The 18,070-nt window shown below is 45.3% G+C and overlaps 1 protein-coding gene across 2 annotated transcripts in view; it reads left to right on the top strand.

Moving 5' to 3' along the window:
* Window positions 1–18,070, top strand: part of glcci1a (glucocorticoid induced 1a) — a 41,499-nt gene that overhangs the window by 12,465 nt on the left and 10,964 nt on the right. For both annotated transcript variants that reach the window (XM_083645571.1, XM_083645570.1), the window contains exons 2-3: window positions 12,568–12,719; window positions 14,889–14,978. In XM_083645571.1, the coding sequence (XP_083501697.1) occupies window positions 12,568–12,719; window positions 14,889–14,978 (242 nt within the window). The remainder of the gene's footprint in view (window positions 1–12,567; window positions 12,720–14,888; window positions 14,979–18,070) is intronic.

The following is an 18,070-nucleotide window of genomic DNA, read 5'->3' as shown; positions in this document are numbered from 1 at the left end:
TGAAGAGAGGATTGGTAGGAGCAGTAACTCTATAGGTTAGGTTAGTTTGTAGTTGAAGAGGGGATTGGTAGGAGCAGTAACTCTATAGGTTAGGTTAGTTTGTAGTTGAAGAGAGGCTTGGTAGAAGCAGTAACTCTATAGGTTAGGTTAGTTTGTAGTTGAAGAGAGGATTGGTAGGAGCAGTAACTCTATAGGTTAGGTTAGTTTGTAGTTGAAGAGGGGATTGGTAGAAGCAGTAACTCTATAGGTTAGGTTAGTTTGTAGTTGAAGAGAGGATTGGTAGGAGCAGTAACTCTATAGGTTAGGTTAGTTTGTAGTTGAAGAGGGGCTTGGTAGGAGCAGTAACTCTATAGGTTAGGTTAGTTTGTAGTTGAAGAGAGGATTGGTAGAAGCAGTAACTCTATAGGTTAGGTTAGTTTGTAGTTGAAGAGAGGATTGGTAGGAGCAGTAACTCTATAGGTTAGGTTAGTTTGTAGTTGAAGAGGGGATTGGTAGGAGCAGTAACTCTATAGGTTAGGTTAGTTTGTAGTTGAAGAGAGGATTGGTAGGAGCAGTAACTCTATAGGTTAGGTTAGTTTGTAGTTGAAGAGGGGATTGGTAGAAGCAGTAACTCTATAGGTTAGGTTAGTTTGTAGTTGAAGAGAGGCTTGGTAGAAGCAGTAACTCTATAGGTTAGGTTAGTTTGTAGTTGAAGAGGGGCTTGGTAGGAGCAGTAACTCTATAGGTTAGGTTAGTTTGTAGTTGAAGAGAGGATTGGTAGAAGCAGTAACTCTATAGGTTAGGTTAGTTTGTAGTTGAAGAGGGGCTTGGTAGAAGCAGTAACTCTATAGGTTAGGTTAGTTTGTAGTTGAAGAGGGGCTTGGTAGGAGCAGTAACTCTATAGGTTAGGTTAGTTTGTAGTTGAAGAGAGGATTGGTAGAAGCAGTAACTCTATAGGTTAGGTTAGTTTGTAGTTGAAGAGAGGATTGGTAGGAGCAGTAACTCTATAGGTTAGGTTAGTTTGTAGTTGAAGAGAGGATTGGTAGGAGCAGTAACTCTATAGGTTAGGTTAGTTTGTAGTTGAAGAGGGGCTTGGTAGAAGCAGTAACTCTATAGGTTAGGTTAGTTTGTAGTTGAAGAGAGGATTGGTAGAAGCAGTAACTCTATAGGTTAGGTTAGTTTGTAGTTGAAGAGAGGATTGGTAGGAGCAGTAACTCTATAGGTTAGGTTAGTTTGTAGTTGAAGAGAGGATTGGTAGGAGCAGTAACTCTATAGGTTAGGTTAGTTTGTAGTTGAAGAGAGGATTGGTAGGAGCAGTAACTCTATAGGTTAGGTTAGTTTGTAGTTGAAGAGGGGCTTGGTAGGAGCAGTAACTCTATAGGTTAGGTTAGTTTGTAGTTGAAGAGGGGCTTGGTAGGAGCAGTAACTCTATAGGTTAGGTTAGTTTGTAGTTGAAGAGAGGATTGGTAGGAGCAGTAACTCTATAGGTTAGGTTAGTTTGTAGTTGAAGAGAGGATTGGTAGAAGCAGTAACTCTATAGGTTAGGTTAGTTTGTAGTTGAAGAGAGGATTGGTAGGAGCAGTAACTCTATAGGTTAGGTTAGTTTGTAGTTGAAGAGAGGATTGGTAGGAGCAGTAACTCTATAGGTTAGGTTAGTTTGTAGTTGAAGAGGGGCTTGGTAGAAGCAGTAACTCTATAGGTTAGGTTAGTTTGTAGTTGAAGAGAGGATTGGTAGAAGCAGTAACTCTATAGGTTAGGTTAGTTTGTAGTTGAAGAGAGGATTGGTAGGAGCAGTAACTCTATAGGTTAGGTTAGTTTGTAGTTGAAGAGGGGATTGGTAGGAGCAGTAACTCTATAGGTTAGGTTAGTTTGTAGTTGAAGAGAGGCTTGGTAGAAGCAGTAACTCTATAGGTTAGGTTAGTTTGTAGTTGAAGAGAGGATTGGTAGGAGCAGTAACTCTATAGGTTAGGTTAGTTTGTAGTTGAAGAGGGGATTGGTAGAAGCAGTAACTCTATAGGTTAGGTTAGTTTGTAGTTGAAGAGAGGATTGGTAGGAGCAGTAACTCTATAGGTTAGGTTAGTTTGTAGTTGAAGAGGGGCTTGGTAGGAGCAGTAACTCTATAGGTTAGGTTAGTTTGTAGTTGAAGAGAGGATTGGTAGAAGCAGTAACTCTATAGGTTAGGTTAGTTTGTAGTTGAAGAGAGGATTGGTAGGAGCAGTAACTCTATAGGTTAGGTTAGTTTGTAGTTGAAGAGGGGATTGGTAGGAGCAGTAACTCTATAGGTTAGGTTAGTTTGTAGTTGAAGAGAGGATTGGTAGGAGCAGTAACTCTATAGGTTAGGTTAGTTTGTAGTTGAAGAGGGGATTGGTAGAAGCAGTAACTCTATAGGTTAGGTTAGTTTGTAGTTGAAGAGAGGCTTGGTAGAAGCAGTAACTCTATAGGTTAGGTTAGTTTGTAGTTGAAGAGGGGCTTGGTAGGAGCAGTAACTCTATAGGTTAGGTTAGTTTGTAGTTGAAGAGAGGATTGGTAGAAGCAGTAACTCTATAGGTTAGGTTAGTTTGTAGTTGAAGAGGGGCTTGGTAGAAGCAGTAACTCTATAGGTTAGGTTAGTTTGTAGTTGAAGAGGGGCTTGGTAGGAGCAGTAACTCTATAGGTTAGGTTAGTTTGTAGTTGAAGAGAGGATTGGTAGAAGCAGTAACTCTATAGGTTAGGTTAGTTTGTAGTTGAAGAGAGGATTGGTAGGAGCAGTAACTCTATAGGTTAGGTTAGTTTGTAGTTGAAGAGAGGATTGGTAGGAGCAGTAACTCTATAGGTTAGGTTAGTTTGTAGTTGAAGAGGGGCTTGGTAGAAGCAGTAACTCTATAGGTTAGGTTAGTTTGTAGTTGAAGAGAGGATTGGTAGAAGCAGTAACTCTATAGGTTAGGTTAGTTTGTAGTTGACACTTGAAGCGTGTTGCTTGTAAAGAGGCCTAAGGAGGATTGAAGGCTGGGAGTGATTTAAAAAGCATTACTTTACTTTGGCATCAACAGCTTAAAGGCTGGAAATAAAACCACTTCCTTTCATCTTAAGGTGATCAAGAACTCTGACTGCTGTCAGGCCCCCCCCCCCAAACACACACACACACACACACACACACACACATAAATTAATAATAATAATAATAAATCCAATCCTCGATCAGCAAAGGTATACAAAGGAAACCTCTATAAGCAGTCTACTACATTCTCTGGCATCGGTTGGCTTCTCTATGTATACTATAGGGCAGGCCCTCAACCCAGAGAGAACACTGTCTGAAATTGCACTGAACGTTTAGTGATTTTATTGTCTTATGAGTTCATCTTCTTGAGCTATTTAGATTGTGCCTGCTGACATCTGTAAAAGAGTGTGAGGAGAAGATGTCAAACAATAACCAGGCTGTGGTTTTGAAGGATAGCCATGCTTCATATACATGACAGCTAAAGGTGGTTTTGAAGGATAGCCATGCTTCATATACATGACAGCTAAAGCCACCGTAGGCTTGTTATTGCCCAACTAAGGCCTCAGTAAAACAATGGAACAGCTTTCTGTGCTTCGCTTATTTTACATTTCTATCAAGGCTAGTTTTGGATTGCTACCCTGTAGGGCTGTGGATCTTCACTGGCCTGACCAGTGAAGACTCTGGAGGTAGAGTGGGTCGTCCACTAATCAGAAGGTCGGTGGTTTGATCCCAGGCTCCTCCAGTCCGCATGTCGAAGTGTCCATGGGGAAGACACTGAACCCCAAATTGCTCCCGATGGCTGTGCCAGCACCCTGCGTGGCAGCTGGCCGCCATGGGTGAATGTAGGCACATTGTAAAGCACTTTAGATAAAAGCGCTATATAAATGCAGTGCATTTACCATCAGTTTTATCATTCGATTAGATTACGATTCATCAATTTTGTGTGCCAATATTCAATATCTCTCAATTTGACCATTCGCATGCCAAACGATTGCAAAAAAATGACAAGAAATGAGTGTTTCCGAGAGAACTGTATTCTTGTGGAAAAGTCAGCATTTAGACCTTGGGACACTAGAACTCGAACGAAACCTAGGAGGACAATGTTAAAACATAAATTTATATCTATAATATCACTGCATACTTGTGTGTTACTGTAACCCACTGAAAATGTGACATTAGAATCCATTCAGGTTCAGTTCCTCACATAGACCAGCAGTGTGTCTGGCAGGAGCTACTGTGAACGGAGCCTGATCTAGTGTCGAGCGAGAAGGTTTGAACTGCAGCCTCTGTCACAGTCGCACAGGTGCTCGTGTTTGATATTTTTCATTCACAAGCACGTCTGTTTTTAACGTCTGCAACATCCTATCTTGAATCTGAATCCATGGAAATCTCTTCTTCGTCAGGCCTGTTACGGCTATGAAGGGACCTCTTTATTGTAATAACATCTGGCGCTGGAGACAGAGACGTCTCGCTGGTGTAGATCTGCCACTGAGAGGTCCACCCTCATGGTCTTTGCTTCTTGACCTCCAGATGTTGGTGTGAGGTTGTGCTCAGGCAGGTTGGAGAGTGTGCCGTGTGTGTGTGTGTGTGTGTGTGTGTGTGTGTGTGTGTGTGTGTGTGTGTGTGTGTGTGTGTGTGTGTGTGTGTGTGTGTGTGTGTGTGTGTGTGTGTGTGTGTACTCTGTTGCCATGGTGTGTGTCTCTTCTGGTTCACTTCACAGGACCTGGACCAGAATAGACTGAGAGCAGGTAGGAACATGTCAGGCCGTCCGTTTCATCTTTCTAAAGACTTTGCCTATCTTGTTGAATGTGACAGCGTAGCTTGTTATCTTGTTGAATGACAGCGTAGCTTGTTATCTTGTTGAATGACAGCGTAGCTTGTTATCTCTGTCACATGTGTCAGTCAGCACACCTCCTTTCTTCTTGTCCTTCCCGTACAGTTGCATTCATGGATCATTGCAGTTTGTATGTATGTTCAGTGTAGCCATGAGATCGACCTTCTAATGTTCACCGTAAATGAATGATCTACTCACCCTCATGCTGATGGAAGGGTGGGTGAAGTTCCTTTTTAGTCCACAAAACATTTGTGGAGTTTCACAGTAAAACACGGTTACAAAATTATCCTAAAAACAGGTGGTTTCATGGTTATACTGGAGAGAAAAGCTCAAGCCTGTAATAGCTAGAAAGCTTTTTAGAAGCCGTATCACAAGTCACATCATTATTCCCCTCCAAGCCCATAGTTAAAGGAGAATTTCGGTTTGTTTGAAGTGGGGTCCTATCAGCTAGTTGCATACACTAACTGAAATAGGTACAGTGTTCTCTGACGCTGAGCGCACCGTCTATCGAGACCCGGCACTCTGAAGCAACAGCCTCCACAGCTCTGTCTCTCTACTACACGGGGTCAAGAACTAAAACGTAATTTAGCCACCTAAAACAACGGCCACCTAAACAAATCGATATCTGTGTACATGCACGCTCTATTTTGACAATTTTCAGCGCTTTACTTTTCCGCCAAACAGCCGTCTTCCTCCACTGGAGGTACCCGGAGTCTTAGCAGACAAAGAGTATTGAAGGCAAGAGACGAAGCCTGTATTGTTGTTTTTTTACAACAGCGCTCCCGCCTTGATGTTGCAGTGGAACCACTGAGGGGAACAATCCAGTCGTCAGTTCTTATCGATTTAAGTTCTTTGGTGCAGAATTGTCGAAGTTGCGATTTATAACTGAATCCTGGACATGCAGAGCTGCTGTTTGGGCTGTCTTGGGCTACACTCTGCATACTGGGGGCAGCAGCTCAGCTTGAGGGAGGCTTTGGAGGGAATTGTAGCCTACATGAAATATGAAAGCTGGAACATCCCCACCCACCACTAACTACTTAAGACAATTTAAAAATATATTGTGAATATATGCCATTGTTCTCTTGTTTTAATAATAATAATAAAAAAATACTCTTAATGTGTAACTTTTCCTCTGTGGTATCGAAAATGGTATGAGTGAGTGAGTTCATGTCAATTCTGCTAATAAATACATAATACCTGCTTCTTGCCTTTTAGGGGTATTTCTTTCTCTTCAGTTACACAAATATCGTGATGTATCGTAGGTTAAATTTCTTCCAATAGATCGATTATCGCAGAATCGCTGTATCGTGATAATATTGTTATCGAGGGCCAAGTATCGTGACCATATCGTATCGTGAGTTACTCCACGATTCCCACCCCTAATCGCTAATCGCACCTTTCCCCCAAATCGTGCAGCACTAGTGTGTGTGAGAGAGTCGAGAGAGAGAGAAAGTGTTGTCCTTTCCTCCTGTGCTACACAGCTTTGCCACCCAGTAGAGCTACTTAACATAGTTTGAAGATCACAGAACATCTAAATGACTTCCTTGAGTGCACCTGTAATCTAATCTAATAATACCTGTCACCTGTAATCCTGTGGATTTATAGTCAGTGACTCAAACGTCTCATTTGTTTAAGGGGATTCTCCGTTGTGGGACGGCCCACATGGACGTCAGTAGTGCCGCATGATTTGGGGAAAAGGTGCGATTGTGATTATTGTGGACAATGTTGTGATTGCGATATAATAAACAAATGGTATCTAGGGATGTGTCGGTATTAGGGATGCACCGATTGCCATTTTCTTGGCCGATTCCGATTTCCGATTTTTGAATAGTCTGACTTGCCGATACCGATTTTTGCCGATTCCGATTTTTTTTTCTAAAAACAACAATTGACAGCTTACACAAACGTTTTTGTAACTTTGTTTAAAAATTAAGATTCATAGAACAATTCTTACATCTAATGGGGATCCAAATAAACAAATAAACAATTCTTATCATTTGCATGAAGTAGGACCTTCTCACTCAAACACATCTCAAAATAAAAGTGTTCCAGGTTAGGCTACTGGACAGAGCTTTTTTGTGCAAATACAATGAATACAAAAATTAAATTAAATCCAATAGCCTATATCCCACAGCTATCATGCATTTACTTTTCCAAAAGAAAACAGGTGCAACAGAACATCAAAATGATCCATGGACAAGGAGTTTATAGACTGGCTCCAGACCAGTCCTCTTGAGTAGAGGGGAAATGAGTTTATGAGTTACAGTAACGATCTTCAGTCTGAATATCAGGCGGAGTTTACACACAGTCCGAAGTTTGGTATGCGTATTTTTATCTGCCATCCGAAAAAATATCGTCACGCACAGAAAACGTTGCACACTTGTGAGTCCGATGCATTTTTATTATTATGTCCGTCGTTCTCATGTCGTTCTATTTGCAATACGAAACAAATAGTCTCTCCTGTATCCACGTCACGTTACAACATGACTGACAGGCTGAGGCAGCAGCGCTGATGTGGAATGGAAAAGCAGGTCGGCGAATGGTTATACTCGACACAATGCTCGCGTTCACCTCGCCAAGCCGGCTGTGCGCGGTGGCGGGTTGCTGGAGCACTGCTTCCCGGGGAGAGAGAGCAGAGAGAGGGGGGCCAGTGAGGTGAAGCGAGCCGCTCTGACTGGACTCCGGGACTCGGCCGCACCTCTGTCTCCACGGCTTATTTTCGACTTGCATGTGTGACAAACTGCGAGCTTTGTCTACTTCACTGACGGTGAAAAAAATCCACAACGAGGAAGGTATGCTGGCGTGTGTGGTGTGGTGGCTGGGTGCCTGTCTCGGTGCTTTGGGGTGCGCGCACGTCATGTGAAAATCGGCTCACAGAATCGGCTATTTAGAGTGACCGGAACAGATCACCGATCGAGGCCGATCACGTGAAAATCGGCCATTTCCGGTCACGTGCCGATCGATCGGTGCATCCCTAGTCGGTATGAGTTTTTGACGGTATGATAACCTTGGATAAAAATACCACGGTTTCACAGACTAGTGTTGTCAGTCACGATACCAAAAGTTTTACTTTGATGCCGATACCAAGTTTAGTATCACGATACTCGACACCGATACGATACTCAATACTGATTCAATACTCAATACCTAATCAATCAGAAACACAATAAAAAAACATGAAATATATTAAAAATAAATAAATAAAACATTGAATTTAAATTATCTTTCAAAAAATAGTAACACATTTTAAGAACAGAACTCAGCACATATTTTTTATACTAAAATCTTTACAAATGATATAGCCATGTACTCTTCACAACATCCTGTGATATCAGTCTGTTTGAGACATTTGCCTGTTTCAAACATAGAAAAAAGAAACTGCAGCACATAGATGGCTCAGACTGTAAAGTTAGTTACATGTCCAGTAATGCAATGAGTAATAGACGCCCAGTTTATTTATTTTGTAGCGACAGATTACAGATGGCCTTAAACGCCACACTCACGTGACTTTTCTATTCTTGAGAGAGAGAGAGAGCCTGGTGAAGCGAGGTTATGTGCAGACTTTATCGAGGCACCCTGAAGAAGCTATCAGATGTCAGCATCAGTTCCCTTACACCCGTAAACCCTTGCATTTTGTGCTCGTTTCCTGTAAGATCTTCGTTTGCATGTGGTGTTGGTGCGGTTATTTGATGCTGCTCAAGTTCAAATGCCATTGCTCTCACCAGACTAGACACACTGAGCTAGAGGAGTTAATCACTCCCAACACGCCTGTTGTGAACGCACCCTTAACTGAAAGGTGTGTTAGGCTATATCTCATGTGCTGATTGAGGAATGCTGCTCCTACAAACCTGTCCTGTTTGGTCAGTTTGCCTCTCAGGCCCAGGTGATCTCTTCACTCTCCATGGTGTTAAACAGACCCAGGTGATCTCTTCACTCTCCATGGTGTTAAACAGACCCAGGTGATCTCTTCACTCTCCATGGTGTTAAACAGACCCAGGTGATCTCTTCACACTCCATGGTGTTAAACAGACCCAGGTGATCTCTTCACTCTCCATGGTGTTAAACAGACCCAGGTGATCTCTTCACTCTCCATGGTGTTAAACAGACCCAGGTGAGCTCTTCACTCTCTTTTTTTATTTAACCTTTATTTACCCAGGCAAGCAAGTAAGAACAATTTCTTATATACAAAAGCAGCCTGACAAAAAGCAAGGGCCTTTTGGGGGAAGGGGGTGGGAGGCTGAAATAAAAACAAGGTTATATAAATACAAGTAAAAACTTACAGTAGTAATAGGAGCAAACTATATACAAACACAGGCTACAATAACAATATGAGAGAGAGAGAGAGAGAGAGAGAGAGAGAGAGAGAGAGAGAGAGAGAGAGAGAGGAGGGGGAAGGGGTGAAGGGGCAGGGAAGGGAGAAGAGGAGGGACTGGGGGTATGTGTGTGGTTGGGAGGAGGTCAACAGGTACAACAGTCGATTACAATCTGTTGCAGGTTTTGCTTAAAAACAGTGAGCGATGAGAGGACCGTGAGTTTGAGGGTGTTTTGTAGAGTGTTCCAGTCGTAAGCTGATGCAAAGCGGAAGGCACTGCGGCCAAAAACGGTACTCTCCATGGTGTTAAACATGCCCAGGTGATCTCTTCACTCTCCATGGTGTTAAACAGACCCAGGTGATCTCTTCACTCTCCATGGTGTTAAACAGACCCAGGTGATCTCTTCACTCTCCATGGTGTTAAACATGCCCAGGTGATCTCTTCACTCTCCATGGTGTTAAACATGCCCAGGTGATCTCTTCACTCTCCATGGTGTTAAACAGACCCAGGTGATCTCTTCACTCTCCATGGTGTTAAACAGACCCAGGTGATCTCTTCACTCTCCATGGTGTTAAACATGCCCAGGTGATCTCTTCACTCTCCATGGTGTTAAACAGACCCAGGTGATCTCTTCACTCTCCATGGTGTTAAACAGACCCAGGTGATCTCTTCACTCTCCATGGTGTTAAACAGACCCAGGTGATCTCTTCACACACTCCATGGTGTTAAACAGACCCAGGTGATCTCTTCACACTCCATGGTGTTAAACAGACCCAGGTGATCTCTTCACTCTCCATGGTGTTAAACAGACCCAGGTGATCTCTTCACTCTCCATGGTGTTAAACATGCCCAGGTGATCTCTTCACTCTCCATGGTGTTAAACAGACCCAGGTGATCTCTTCACTCTCCATGGTGTTAAACAGACCCAGGTGATCTCTTCACTCTCCATGGTGTTAAACAGACCCAGGTGATCTCTTCACTCTCCATGGTGTTAAACAGACCCAGGTGAGCTCTTCACTCTCCATGGTGTTAAACATGCCCAGGTGATCTCTTCACTCTCCATGGTGTTAAACAGACCCAGGTGATCTCTTCACTCTCCATGGTGTTAAACAGACCCAGGTGATCTCTTCACTCTCCATGGTGTTAAACAGACCCAGGTGATCTCTTCACTCTCCATGGTGTTAAACAGACCCAGGTGATCTCTTCACTCTCCATGGTGTTAAACAGACCCAGGTGATCTCTTCACTCTCCATGGTGTTAAACATGCCCAGGTGATCTCTTCACTCTCCATGGTGTTAAACAGACCCAGGTGATCTCTTCACTCTCCATGGTGTTAAACAGACCCAGGTGATCTCTTCACACTCCATGGTGTTAAACAGACCCAGGTGATCTCTTCACTCTCCATGGTGTTAAACAGACCCAGGTGATCTCTTCACACTCCATGGTGTTAAACAGACCCAGGTGATCTCTTCACTCTCCATGGTGTTAAACAGACCCAGGTGATCTCTTCACTCTCCATGGTGTTAAACAGACCCAGGTGATCTCTTCACTCTCCATGGTGTTAAACAGGCCCAGGTGATCTCTTCACTCTCCATGGTGTTAAACAGACCCAGGTGATCTCTTCACACTCCATGGTGTTAAACAGACCCAGGTGATCTCTTCACTCTCCATGGTGTTAAACAGACCCAGGTGATCTCTTCACTCTCCATGGTGTTAAACATGCCCAGGTGATCTCTTCACTCTCCATGGTGTTAAACAGACCCAGGTGATCTCTTCACTCTCCATGGTGTTAAACAGACCCAGGTGATCTCTTCACACTCCATGGTGTTAAACAGACCCAGGTGATCTCTTCACTCTCCATGGTGTTAAACAGACCCAGGTGATCTCTTCACTCTCCATGGTGTTAAACAGACCCAGGTGATCTCTTCACTCTCCATGGTGTTAAACAGACCCAGGTGATCTCTTCACTCTCCATGGTGTTAAACAGACCCAGGTGATCTCTTCACTCTCCATGGTGTTAAACAGACCCAGGTGATCTCTTCACTCTCCATGGTGTTAAACAGACCCAGGTGATCTCTTCACTCTCCATGGTGTTAAACAGACCCAGGTGATCTCTTCACTCTCCATGGTGTTAAACAGACCCAGGTGATCTCTTCACACTCCATGGTGTTAAACAGACCCAGGTGATCTCTTCACTCTCCATGGTGTTAAACAGACCCAGGTGATCTCTTCACTCTCCATGGTGTTAAACAGACCCAGGTGAGCTCTTCACTCTCCATGGTGTTAAACAGACCCAGGTGATCTCTTCACTCTCCATGGTGTTAAACAGACCCAGGTGATCTCTTCACTCTCCATGGTGTTAAACAGACCCAGGTGATCTCTTCACTCTCCATGGTGTTAAACAGACCCAGGTGATCTCTTCACACTCCATGGTGTTAAACAGACCCAGGTGATCTCTTCACTCTCCATGGTGTTAAACAGACCCAGGTGAGCTCTTCACTCTCCATGGTGTTAAACATGCCCAGGTGATCTCTTCACACTCCATGGTGTTAAACAGACCCAGGTGATCTCTTCACTCTCCATGGTGTTAAACAGACCCAGGTGAGCTCTTCACTCTCCATGGTGTTAAACATGCCCAGGTGATCTCTTCACTCTCCATGGTGTTAAACAGACCCAGGTGATCTCTTCACTCTCCATGGTGTTAAACAGACCCAGGTGATCTCTTCACACTTGGGCTGCTTTAAAAAAAAAAAAAAAAAACGGTGATCGGTCGGTAAAACAGTCGGGCAGATATTTCTCATAGGCGATCGGTGGCAAAAGACGTGATCGGATCACCCCTAATCGTGATAGTATCGTATCATGAGTTGCTCGGGGGCATGGTGGCTCAGTGGTAGAGCTGTCGCCTCGCAGTCAGAAGGTCCTGAGTTCGATTCTCGCCTGGGACACTGTGGGCGCTGTGGTTGTGTTCCCCCCCATATCTTCAGTGCCTACTGCCCAGGTGGGGTATCTCGTCGTAAGGGCCTTTCTGTCTGTGTGGAGTTTGCATGTTCTCCCCGTGCTCCCCCAGGGGGTTCCTCCGTATATAACCCCCCCACTAAAAACATGCAGAAGATCAGATCGTCATCGTCATCCGACCAGTGACGACAACATCCGAAGTTGGTCCCCGGGCGCTGTACGAGAAAGCGACCACTGCTCCTGGCCTGCCCCCCGGAGGAAAGGACAAAGCCTGGATGGGTTAAATGCAGAGGACAAATTTCACCAGCCACCGTCAGCATGTGTGTGTTTGTGGCCGTCCGTGCATGTGTTGATGTGTAATCGTGTGACAATAAAGACGGGCTGTCCGTCTGAAATCGTGAAATCGTGCTCTGCAATTCCCATCCTTGTGTGCTAGATGAACATATTTGTGAATGGTCTGGATGAGCTTCATCTGTCTCTCTCTCTCTCTTGTCTTCTCATCTCTGCAGCTGAGAGGACAAAGCCGCAGCAGGTCCGCAGTTCAGGACCGATCCGCCGGGCTTCCTCCCTGGGCACGATCACCGGGCCCTACCTCACCGGGCAGTGGCCTCGCGACCCCCATGTGCACGAGCCATCGTGTATGAAAGATAAAGCCACACAGGTAAGCATGTGTCATGTTGGACCCGGGAGTGGCCCGGGATTCTCAAAGCCTGTGTTGAGGGTCACACGAACAAAAATGCACTCAAAGTTAAATAAATCCAAAACCAACCAAGTTAACAGAAGTGGAGTATTGGCCAGAATGACATGAACATTTGGACACTTATTCAGCGGGTATCTTGTATATTGCGTTCAGGTGGACTGTAATTATTATTATTATTTTTTTGAATCTATAAAGTAACCGGTAGTAGGGGTGGGAATCACCAGATGCCCACGATACGATACTTGAGTCACGATACGATAGTATTGCGATATTGCAATATGCTAGTATTGCGATATATTGAATATTGCGATATTTCGATATATTGTCTAACTCCTTTTCCTACCTTTTCCTTGACCTCACCGGAAGTAAAACATGCAGTGTTTTTTTGTTTTGTTTTGTTTTGGCCCCACATGTAGGCTACATTATTAAGCTTCTCTGGACTCAATACGCCACTGCAGGCGCGGACTGCAACATCGGGCGCTTCGGGCAGATGCTCGGTGGCCTGGCATGGCATGGCCTGCAAAAAATAAATAATATATATATATATATATATATTTTTTTTTTAATATCGATACTTGGCGTCCAAATATCGATACAATATCGTCAGGCAAAATATTGCGATACTATGGTGTATCGATTTTTTCCCCAACCCCTAACCGGTAGGCGGAGAAATCAGCAGCCACCGGGGCTTGGGAAGACGTGTGGCTGTAAACAGTGTTAAATGTAGGGTGTGTTTGGCTGTATCTCTGCATGAACTCTCCTTTCTTAAAGTCTTAGCATGCTTTGTCAGTTAGTGATGCTTTGTGTGGTTCCTCTCCTCTCTTTATGCTCCTCTGATCCCCGCACAGACCGGTCCATACATCCTGTTTCCTCCAGCTTGTGTGACATTTACCACCTAAGCATCTGTGGATCTTCAGAAAACAGATGAGCTCTTGGCTCTAAGTTGACAGTGTATTATTATTAACCAGGCTCTCCACGTGACACAAACGTGGGATTGTGAGGATGTGCATGGTGCTGCTCCTGTTTGACAGATGATGACAACTCAGATGTCAGGTTATGGAATTACAGGGAATAGGCAGATTTAAAGAGATGGGTTTTGACTGCAGTTTTGGGGGATAAGTTATGGAGGGCTTTATATGATAATAAGATTTTGAAATGGATTATTATAGTAGTGATGCTCCCACTGTGGCCCCGCCCTGCTCCCGCTGTGGCCCCGCCCTGCTCCCGCTGTGGCCCCGCCCTGCTCCCGCTGTGGCTCCGCCCTGCTCCCACTGTGGCCCCGCCCTGCTCCCGCTGTGGCCCCGCCCTGCTCCCGCTGTGGCCCCGCCCTGCTCTCGCTGTGGCCCCGCCCTGCTCCCGCTGTGGCCCCGCCCTGCTCCCGCTGTGGCCCCGCCCTGCTCCCGCTGTGGCCCCGCCCTGCTCCCACTGTGGCCCCGCCCTGCTCCCGCTGTGGCCCCGCCCTGCTGCCGCTGTGGCCCCGCCCTGCTGCCGCTGTGGCCCCGCCCTGCTCCCGCTGTGGCCCCGCCCTGCTCCCGCTGTGGCCCCGCCCTGCTCTCGCTGTGGCCCCGCCCTGCTCTCGCTGTGGCCCCGCCCTGCTGCCGCTGTGGCTCCGCCCTGCTCTCGCTGTGGCCCCGCCCTGCTCCCGCTGTGGCCCCGCCCTGCTCCCGCTGTGCATCTGAGAGCCTCACTGCTCACTGACTCAGATTGCCCTTTTATTACCAGATAAATCAGTTCTTTTCAGACTCCTGGATGTTGTTTTAAGGCCTTGACATAATTACCACGTCAAACCCCTCGCCAAATGCACCGAGGGGTGCGCCGAAATGTGACTCGGCGCAGCTGACGCGAACAGCGCGAGTATAATATAATGTAGATAAGGAGATAACAGGAGAGAGTGAAAGTTATTACCAGGTATCTGCACTACATTCTCTCCTTGGACTAACTTCTAGTCATTGAAATCATAGTGTAATCACACGGTTGACTCATTTTGCTGGGGACTCCCCTGCGACCCCTCGTCAAGCTGATGTTCGAGTATAGAGGTGTAGCTGCCGCCGGCAAGGCTTCACGTTGAGGCTGACGCAGAAGTATATTTCATCCTTTATAGTCATGTTTTGTCTGTGACGTTCTTTTCAGACTCCTGGATGTTGGCTTGACGAGACAGGAGAGCAGAGGAGCACCCACCAGCGCTCTGCGTCCTGGGGCAGCGCCGATCAGCTCAAAGAGGTACAGGAGGCCAACAGGAATACAAACACACACATGCAGTTGTCATAGTAGACTGCATGCACTTGTTGAGTGATAACAAACAATAGGCTTAAAAAAGAGGCTAAATGCTAAATAATCTTATATATGTAGGCAAGTCTGACTGTGTCATCTAGGAGACTGGTCACATTTACAGGAAATATTATGGAAAAATAATATTTGTATGTTTTTTGTCTGTAGAAACTGAAGGGGATGGCTGTGTAAAACGAAATATGACTAAAGGTCACTATTCTTACATTTTACATTTGATCATGCCTAGTGGTCATGGGGGGGGATTACCATCCCTATTGTACATGTAGGGTCACTAGAGAGAAGAGAGAGCTAGGAGAAGGCAGAGGAGAAGAGATGGGTTTTGAGGCGGGATTGGAAGACAGTGAGGGAGTCTGATTCTCTAATGTCCGGGGGGAGAGAGTTCCAGGGCTTGGGAGCTGCCCTGGAGAAAGCTCTGTCGCCGAAACTGCGGAGGTTGGATTTGGGGGTGGAGAGAAGGCCAGCAGAGGTGGATCGGAGGGAACGGGAGGGTTGGTAGAGGGAGAGGATGTTGGTGAGATATAGGAGGCCAGTTGGTGGAGAGCTTTGTAAGTGATGACGAGTGTTGGTGTGGGTGAGGAGACGGGTGGCTGCGTTTTGGACCAGTGGGAGTCTATTGATGAGGGTGGAGTTGGTGCCTGCCGCTGGTATGGTCCTATCAGCCCCTCTCAGCCCCACCCTGCTGATACGCAGCACCGGCAGGGAGGCGGCAGATAACGCTATCTGCCTCTTAACGACCCACTTCCCCTCTGTGCTGTGGCCATAACCCACTGACTCCTCTACGCCTTCTGCAGCAGAGGGAACTGGGCCCTGGGTAATGTGTGTGTGCACAGTCAGTTCTGCAGCAGAGGGAACTGGGTAATAGGGGTGGGAATCACCAGATGCCCACGATACGATACTAAAACGATACTTGAGTCACGATACGATAGTATTGCGATATTGCGATATCGCCGATATTGCGATATATTGAATATTGCAATATTTCGATATAATGCGATTTCTTACTTTTTCAACTGCAAATGATGTCACCAAAGGAAAACTTTGTCAACATCTGGTTTATATAAGAACAATTTTTCAGTCTGTACATCTGACTTCAACCATTTTATTGCAGCAACATTGTCAAGTAGACAGACCAACAACTTTCATAAAGTCACGTCATAGTTGCATGCACCTGACAAACTGAACTGTTTGTTACAGTCTACTTACAGTCCACCTTAACTGGATGTGTGTGTGGACTACTGTACTTAGGTAGTTTTTGAACAATGCAACTTCACTTACACAAAACATTTTGTGCAGCCCATTCAGTAACTGGGGAATTTGTAAATTACTGTTATGACAAAACTGTTACTGTTAAAACAAAATGAAAATATGCTACCGTTTGTTTACTGCTGGCCTTGGAACTAAAGTTTATAGTAGCCCGGTGGCCTGGCATGGCCTGAAAAAAAATAATGTGTAATGGGTAATGTGTGCACAGTCCTGATGGCTGATAGCTGAGCCATTTAATTGTTAATTCCATCGCTCTGCTGGTTGCTCTCCTTTCTGCTAACTGTGGCTGTCTGTCTCGAGCCTGGATCACTTCCTGTGTGCTTCTAGAAAAGGTCCGTGTTGCAACTTGCTTCCACGCTACTTCATTCCGGATCGCTTTTATTTTTATGAAATTGAATTTCTCCTATGAAATTGTTAACACCAGCGATTGTTCGACCAACGTGAATCCCGTCGACCAAACAATCGACCAATCGACCTGGAGGGGGCACTGCAGGGGGGCAGCCCTACAGGTTTGCAGTGTGTAAAGCAGGGGTTCCCAAACTTTTCCGTCCAAGTACCAATTCATAGCTTTCAAGGGGCGTTACGTGCTGCCGGGAACGCCCACCTGGCGGTCAAAAAACAAACTTGTTCATTCACTGCCAGCTGCGTCGACTAGTTTCTCATGCTGTTTGTTCAGCCGTTTGTACACACGTCTTTGCAGCCAACATTTCATCAAAGGTAAGCTCAAGTAACGTTACAATAATGATTAAAATACCCCGTTAACGTTACTTGAGCTTACCTTTGATGAAATGTTGGCTGCAAAGACGTGTGTACTTTGATGGTAGCCATTTGCCCTCCCCAGCGACTGAACCACGTCTAATCGCACAAATCCACAACCTCCTCCTGTCTGAGTTTTCTTTCTCCGACGGCATTCTGTAAAAGCACAAGCCAGGCGTGTCTCCTCGTCGGTTAGTGCAACCGATAGCACAACAGGTATCCGGCATTTTGGCTGAACAAACAGCGTGAGAAACTAGTGACTCGGCGGCAGTGGAATGAACAAGTTTTTTGACCGCCAGGTGGGCGTTCCCGGCAGCACGTAACGCCCCTTGAAAGCTATGAATACATACCAAACCAAATTTCCCAGGGAGCACTTCCACTGCGTATACCAACCCCCCCACCCAATTTGCTGATTTAACCATGCAATAGCAGCAGAAAGGCTAAATAATATAAAGCTACTAGCGGGTTCAAAATGGACACACACACAAACACCCGCCAACATTAGGCTGTGACACCTTTGAAAATGTTATTTTTTCCTTGCCTAACTTTGGAGTGTTATTTATCTACCTTCCTGACAAACTAGCATGACATGTTTGGTACAAATCGATTCCTTAGGTCTTCTAGTTTCATTATGATACCAGAAACTTCACTCTGGCTTTAAAACTGAGCCTGCTGCAGCCTCTGAAAGTAAATGTTCAAAATTGTGATGTTTCCCAAATATCGCGATATTTCAGAAAATCTGGCAAATCTGGCAACTGCTCAGGGTTAATCTGCATGTAGAAACTGTTGTCTGTAAAAGAATAAAAAATAAAAGTAAAAAATATATATATTTTTTTGTTTTTTCCCCAATTCTCTGGCGGACCACCAGGCAGAGCCCCGCGGACCACCACAGTTTGGGAACCAATGGTGTAAAGAAAAGGGATCACATGAGCTGTTTGACACAGAGCTCTTTGAGAAGGTCCAGGTTGGACCATGTGTTTGTGTTGTAAAGGCCTGGGGAGAAC

Source organism: Poromitra crassiceps (genome assembly GCF_964638095.1).
Source record: "Poromitra crassiceps genome assembly, chromosome: 11".
Taxonomy (NCBI): Eukaryota; Metazoa; Chordata; class Actinopteri; order Beryciformes; family Melamphaidae; genus Poromitra; species Poromitra crassiceps.
Note: the sequence above shows the minus strand (reverse complement) of the source record. Positions and strands in the feature narration are given on the sequence as shown.